Below are 7,553 nucleotides of genomic sequence, written 5' to 3'. Positions count from 1 at the left end.
CACAGCAGCAACATCCGATTCGTTAACGAATCGTCCTTTGGAGTCGGATGAATCGGTTCCCAAAACTGCCAGGAACGATTCATTAACGATTAGTAATAAGAAGAAGACTTTTAGCATTATTTTATGCAAATGGAAAAGGGTCTAAAATTCTACCTTTATGTTTAATTCTAGACACTGCAGGCAAAAATAGTTTTTTCATGCACCTGTTAGTTTTTAGATTTTTGACTTTTCATAAAGTGTGTGGTTTTTTTTATTGCACTTTATCTATTTGTCAACATATTTCAATTACAATACCTATTTTTAAAGGCCGTTTTCTCAAAATGAGTCTGAAACATAAATCTCCACTGGCACTTACACACACCGACCTTTACATATTTATTCCGGTCTATATCCTGACGGTTTTTACAGAGGAATTTGTTCATATATATAAATTTCTTGATCGTATAGCCTACAACATTTTATTATTATTTTATTATAATTATGCCTCATTTGAAACTTGTAATACAAAAATGCTTGCAATTATCAATGTAATCAATGAACTTGGTAAATAAAGTGAAAACTATTACTTTTTTAGTCGAATTGCAATAAACACTATTTATTTTAGCGAAACGAAATAGAAACGGCAAAAATAAACCACAATATACAAGCCTGCATAGACTGGCTGAGGAACTTTATAGACTAGAGCACGGCGAAATATAAGAAACCTCAGTGACATAAAAAAAATATATCACCTTTATAAGAATCACGTGCTCTTTGAAGTGAACTATTCAAAAAAGCCGATTCGCAGACACGAGCAATTTTTGCCCATCACCAGACGCGACGCTCTTCGCTGCGTTTGCGCACGTGCATAGCATCAGCATCACATAGCAACTATTTACATACAATAATCCTTCATCATGGGTGACAGTAAATAGCGGAAGTAAACCACTCACTTGTTTTGTTCAAGTTGTTTATTTAGTGGAAAATACACTTTCACATCAAGAAAATAGCGTTTTAACTGAAGCACTGACTGCGCTTTGCATTTTTCAAAATAATACTTAACACTATAACCTTAAGACCACATTTGAAATCCAGCAGTTATGTGGACAATAACAAAACAAGTGCAAGACCTACACACATAGGCTGAAAATCCCAACATTGTTTCAACACATTAGACTTGTGTAGCAAACAAATGTTTAATTGTAGGCAATTGCAGACAAAAGGTTTAGATGAAAAAATAATTGCATCTGTTCTAAAATCCTGAGTAAACATAAGATAATGAATTCAGCTAGTAATTTAGAACTAGTAATAATACAAAATTAAGGCAAATCAATAAAATTACTTTATGCTATAAAATAAAAGCAAATTTGCTGGTGTATGAAAGTTTTCTTCGACTCGCAATGGGTTATATTTTAACTCAACATTAGCTTATCAAACCATTTGATAACACTCAAATTGCAGATGAAACGAATTAACTTCACTCCAGGTGAAAATATAAAAATGTGAAAAATGTATTTATAAACAGGTCATTTTAAAGAGTTTTGCGTGGGCGTTTCATGAAGGACAAGGTGTAATCTCCAGAGGTTGTGGGTTTCTGTCTCTTCATCTGCACTTGGGACTGGGCCGTGAGCTGCAGTTTAATGGCACTAGAGTTGATCTTGGCTGCAGAGAGGAGCTCCTTCATACCCTTCATCTTCTCACTTTGGAAAACCACCACTGGCCCACCCTGCACTGTGGGTGGTTGGGGAGAAGACGGTGTGGGACTTGGGGATGAGGGCTCATTTTTGCCATCAGCCTCTTTACCTCGAGTGCTAGCAGAAGAACGTCTGCGTCCTCCTTCGCCTCCCACCTTTTTAGGCACTGGATTTTGAGGGGGCAATGGTGCACTTGGAGATGACGGTCCAGCTTGTTCATCTACCTTGGATTCTCGCCTCGGGACACGTCTACGCCCCTCACGCTGGTCTTCACTGGATTGGTCATCGTCATCCACTGGTTCTGCATCTTTGGTGATGATTGACACTTTTTGTCTGATCTGCAAAAGAGCAAGTATGTAAAGTGGGGTGATAAATGTCATTTTAATGAAACTTAAAATTAGGAAAACTTAAGGGGTTTTACCTGTGCATCAAAGCGACTAAGGGACTGAACCAGATAGGTGGCCCAGCCTACATGAAGCACTGGCGTTGGACTTCCTTCTTCCCATTTACAAATACCATCATAGAACCGAAGCAAATGAGCAAAGCACTCTGGGTCCTGAAGGGCAGATAAAGCAGCTACCTGTCTGGGCTGGTCCTTCGAGGTAAAACCACAAGATACATTTTTGTTCACAACTTAGTTCTAAATAATAAAATACATATATTTGTAAATGTTTATTTTTATCTATAATTAAACAAGACCTCCTTTTCCGTTTCATCAGCCCCTTCTTCACCACTTTCAGCAGCAGCTGCTGTTTCTTTAAGGAGGGTGGGAATGACATCATTAGCGATGTCAAAAAACTCCTTATATATCTCCTCATCCTCCCTGCAGTAGTTGTAACTACAGACAAAGAAAAAGATATGGAATTAAACATTACATTTTGTTTTTTGACTTGACTGAAGCAATATTAAATTCCATTACAACATAACAATTATGTACATATACATACACAATATATACTATATTAATGTTTACTGTTGATTACATTGTATATATATAATACAGCAAATCAGTCATAGTTCAAAGCAGCACAAACAAAATGAAAACACGTCAGAAGGACATGGGGTAGGAGATCGCTATGTTGTCATGAAGGAAGAGGAAACCGGAAGAGCAGGAAAAGGAAGTGGATGGGAGTGAGCAGTGGTTCTAGGCGTGCTTTGTGCTGACATCCTTCAGGACATTAGAATATTGTATTTTTAGCATTCTGTCCACTGTACTGTGTTTAGACGGAGGAAAGTACAGACTGTCTCTCCAGACAGGGACCAATGCCAAGGCTAAGATAGGAATGAGCTTTCTTAAGACAAACAGCGTGAGGCAAAACAAACTGAATGCTGGCAAAGGCCACATTTTCCATTCTGTATATGAACCTTCAAGAGGCTTGAGAAGTTATCGTATTGCCATCTAATCATGATGTGCAGCAGTAGATACATTTTAAGTTTAGAGATTTATTCAGCCTTTTAGCATAAATCTCTCTCTTTAATTAGATTGGCAATAAGATTTATGTAAAAGTCACAAATAAACACTGCCCCCTGCTGTTGAAGTAAAATTAAAAAGGAGAAAATGTATTTGTGACCCTGGAGCACAAAACCAGTTAGAAGTAGCACAGGTATATATTTTTTGCACATTCAGATTCCAGATTTTCAAAAAGTGGTATCTCAGCCAAATATTGTACGAATACATTTTAAAAAAATTGACCCTCATGACGGTTTTGTGGTCCAAGGTCAAATTGAGTTGTTTCTGATTATTACTTTATCATAAACTAAAAATTCTGTATCATTTAATGTTCAGATTTCTGTGGTTCTTGACTTACTCTTGCGTTACTAAAGCAGCCTCTGCCCAGGCACCCAAAGCCTTTCGGACATTTCTGTGCCTATAATGATACCCTGCTAGATACATGAAAGGGTATATGTGCTCGTTGTTGTAATATTTTTTAGCAGAGTCAACAGCCTGAAATTAAAGAAAAAATATATATATTTATATATTTATAGATTAGTGGTTTTTAATAATGATAACTTTGTAAATATCTCCGTTATAGCTAAAATCATATACCTTTAAGTGAATGGAGAGAGGGCTTTCCTTGCCAGTCATTGGTTCCTGATCTTCAAGGTCAGCCAAAGTGCCCATTGCCATAGGATACCTTCAACACACCCAATACAATAGAACAAACATTCAGAAAGAGTTATATAATAATCATATCAAACGAGTCACATCCCGGCTCTGAATTTGCCTGATTTATTAGAAATGTGTCGCACCTCTCCAGATCTCCTCGATCATATAGCAGCCATAACAGCCTCTGCAGGAAAAAAAGAAAATGCATTAAAAAATTATCTGAATGACAAAAGACACATTCATATGCTTGTGTACATAATATATATGCCAGAATAATTACAGTTAACAGTAATAACACAGAGATGAAACAGCCAATATAATGCAGGAAACAGAGGTTGATGAGGTAAAAGTTTGAAACAAATCAAATGTAAAGACCTACTTGCTGGAGCTGGAGTAGCTCTGTGCTGTCTGTGTGCAGATCTAGAGATGGATTGATGGCGCAAACCATGAATGCTACCTCCATATTCCTGTTGCACTTCATGTAGGAGCCTTTAAGATATAACCAGCTCTAAGAAGAGAGAAATCAAATTAAATAAATAAGCAACATTTGCTTTGTGCTTTTTAACATTAAGCTACAATTTGGTGTCAGTAAGATTTATTGTTTTCTTACACTCACCAAGGCTGCATTTATTTGAGAAAAATGCAGTAAAACAGTTATGTGTGAAATATGATTACAATTTAAATAAACTGTTTTACATTTTAATATATTTAAAATGTCAATTTATTCTGGGATCGAGAAGCTGAATTTCAGTGTTGCATGATCCTTCAGAAATCATTTTAATTTGGTGCTCAAGTAACATTTCTTATAATTATCAGTGTTGAAAACAGTTGTGCTGCTTAATACTTTTCTGGACTCTTTTTAGGATTTTTGGGTGAATAGAAAGTTCATAACTGCGTTGTTGTTTTTTTTATATATAAAAAAAAGAATCTACATTCAAATAGAAATAAATGCCACTCTACAGTCACTTTTTAACATGTGAATACACCCTTGCTGAAAAAATAGTATTATTTTTTCTAAAAATCATTCTCAACCCAAACTATTGTATTGTATGCATGGTGTTTATGAATATACAGTAGTTTATACTATCATGGTTTGTTTGTTTGTTCAACGCCATTCCAGCTTCTGTGGCTATTTCATGGCAAGAAATATTATGGCTAAATTATATCATGTTTTTATCATTTATTTTTGCTTAAAACTCAAACTGTATGTAAAAATAAACTCTGCAAAAAATCCCTTGCTCAATGACTCAATGAGTTAAAACCAGCACAATCTAATATAACATTCTTAATGGATGAAGGGATTCGGCAGAGAGAACATGTTTGAGGATCTTCCCCTAGTATTAGAAACTTGTGTGTCATCCTGGAATGACCAATTCAACATCTGGTCCCATCAGTTAGAAAATTTAAATAAAATTATTTTCCCAAAATTGGGACTCATTTCATAGAGTTTATTGATTGTATATAGATCCCACTGTTTTATAATATCATGGTAAACATGAATAATAGAACATTACATACCCTTTCAGTGATTCCAGCACTGACAGTCTGACCTCTTCTGTCTTCGTTGCCCTTCCCATGCCATGTGACCTCTGCAGTCTCCTCCCCACCCTTGCCAAAGATCACCCAGGCGTGGTCCTCCGAGAGAGCCAGATGAACATCCTTCAGGCCCAACACCTGACACGCAGCTACCACTGCAAAAGCTACTCCTGAGCTGTCCAGCTTTGTGCCTTATAGAAATAGAGACAAAACAAAAATGCAATTGGAGTCTGCATGACCAAATTCCAACCATGTCATTAAATATAACAGACCCTGTAAGACTTTTGTTTAGTTCTACCTGTGATAAGACTGAAGAGGGACTGAATATGTGCCCTGTCCTTGAAATACGACCGGCTAAGACTGTTCCAAATCACATCTGAGACCTTTTTCACCAGCTCACGGCTGGAACCGCCGGCCGGTGTGCGGTATAGTGACAGGTCCACAGCACCAAGAATCTGGGCAGTGAAGCGTTCGTAGAGGGCAGATATGAGATTCAGCTCTACTGTAGGGAAGCAAGAGTCAAGGCAGTTAGGTTTAAGAGGTTCAAAGCGAACGCCCGGCACATTGACAGGAACAACTCTGTTGACAGTCAGGAAGTGCTCTACAAAACCCAGCACAAGGGACAGCAGTGTCAGGTCCGGTTCTGGGTTGCTAAGCTCAGACTCGAAAAGCTGTACCACTCCATCGATGCCCCGAAGAGGGAAATGATTCTTCTGAGCCGACCGAATCCTCATGGTTAGTGGTTGAGCTCAATCCCAGTCTGATTATATCTAAAAAACTGAAATTAATTATTAACTACAATATGATGTAATATGATGTAATTGCAATAAATAAATAAATGAGCTGCTAAATGAATTGCATTAAAAATAAAAGTTTGTTTACATCCCATACGTGTGTATGGTGCATATTCATATATATATATGTATATATATATATATATATATATATATATATATATATATATATATATATATATATATATATATTAAATAGGTATTTTTATATATACACATAATAAATATACACAGTTCACACACTTAAACAAACTTTTATTTTGAATGTGATTAATCACGCGTCATCATTTTGTAGCCCTAAAATTAATTTAAAAAAGTATCGAAAGTGACATCCAAGTAACAGCTTTAATCAACATATTTCAGCCCAGTTTACTCCCTCGTTGTGTTCTGTAGATACAAAGAACGTATTTCTTATCTAATATGAGTGTCTTATAGTGTGAGCAGGAGTTCAGGTTAATCTTTGCTTGCCAGACTGTATCTGTAAGGGAGGAAGAATTAAGTTTTGATATTATACTACATTACTTTAATGGTTCTGCATAACAACTATATGTTTTATTTAATTATTTATTTTTAATTATGCCAAGTAGTGGATAAAAATTTAGGGGAATTCCCAAAGACACGTGTAACACCATACCTGATGTCCAAAATATGAAATGTAACGTTAAATTTGACATGTAATGGTTGCAATGCAAAATACAGCTTTAGGGCTGGCTGAACATGACATCAGATTTGTTTAATATAACTTACTATATAGTATGTGTTTGTTTCATTCATACCTGAAGGCAGAAATTCAACCCAGCTGTCTTGATGTATAACAAAATAATGATAACATACTGTTGATATTACCTAAATGTAGCCAGTGCTTGAAATTTGAGCATGGATAACAAGGTTACTGCCACCCATGTGTGTCTGTGCGGACATCTGTGTTATGATCCTGCAGCTAGTTAGCTTAGGCTATTATCCGTCTGTGCTGCTTTGCAACTCAAAGGACGTTTTGCAGTGAACCAATTGTTTTCTCCTTACTTTCTAGGCAATAAAGCGCCGCTCGGGTTCATTCTCACCACATACCTTTGTTGAAATTACATCCACATGCTTTTGTTTTGCCCCGTGCTTTTGCCGCGCAGTAGACAGACAGACGCTTCTACAAACACCTGAGATGTATGCAATCTGTTCGCACGTCAAAACGTTACCTCGCCTGGATTATGCTTAGTATTATTGTGAACAGATCAGCGACACAAAAAGTGCTTCCTGTTGTCTGGAAGATTTTTGGGAAATGTAGTCTCCTAGTGTATCTTTGCGGTTTATTGACGAGACTTTGGTGCATTATCGCCACACATTGGACTGGAGTGAAAAGCATCAACAGCCAGATTACATAAGAAGTATTACGATTGCTGTTAATTCTGTTTTTATTATTTATTTTTTATTCTTCGTTTTCTCTGTGCC

The 7,553-nt window shown here is 36.6% G+C and overlaps 1 protein-coding gene across 2 annotated transcripts; it reads right to left on the bottom strand.

The window, feature by feature from the left end:
• Positions 1-932: 932 nt before the first annotated feature.
• On the bottom strand, positions 933-7,372 carry men1 (multiple endocrine neoplasia I). 2 transcript variants are annotated; one of them, XM_059526370.1, is made up of 10 exons: positions 7,179-7,372; positions 5,615-6,086; positions 5,299-5,507; positions 4,160-4,288; positions 3,924-3,964; positions 3,721-3,808; positions 3,482-3,618; positions 2,373-2,511; positions 2,095-2,262; positions 933-2,011 (listed from the first exon to the last, which is right to left on the bottom strand). In XM_059526370.1, exons 2-10 carry the CDS (start codon positions 6,048-6,050, stop codon positions 1,511-1,513), a joined length of 1,848 nt encoding a protein of 615 aa, XP_059382353.1. In that variant the 5' UTR covers positions 6,051-6,086; positions 7,179-7,372; the 3' UTR covers positions 933-1,510. The 2 variants fall into 2 exon arrangements, with proteins under 2 accessions (XP_059382353.1, XP_059382342.1); XM_059526359.1 differs by having other exon boundaries at positions 2,095-2,268; positions 7,179-7,371.
• Positions 7,373-7,553: the final 181 nt, after the last annotated feature.

This window comes from Carassius carassius, chromosome 3, assembly GCF_963082965.1.
Source record: "Carassius carassius chromosome 3, fCarCar2.1, whole genome shotgun sequence".
NCBI classification, from domain to species: Eukaryota; Metazoa; Chordata; class Actinopteri; order Cypriniformes; family Cyprinidae; genus Carassius; species Carassius carassius.
The sequence above is the reverse complement of the archived record's forward strand: the minus strand, read 5'-3'. Positions and strand labels throughout refer to the sequence as shown.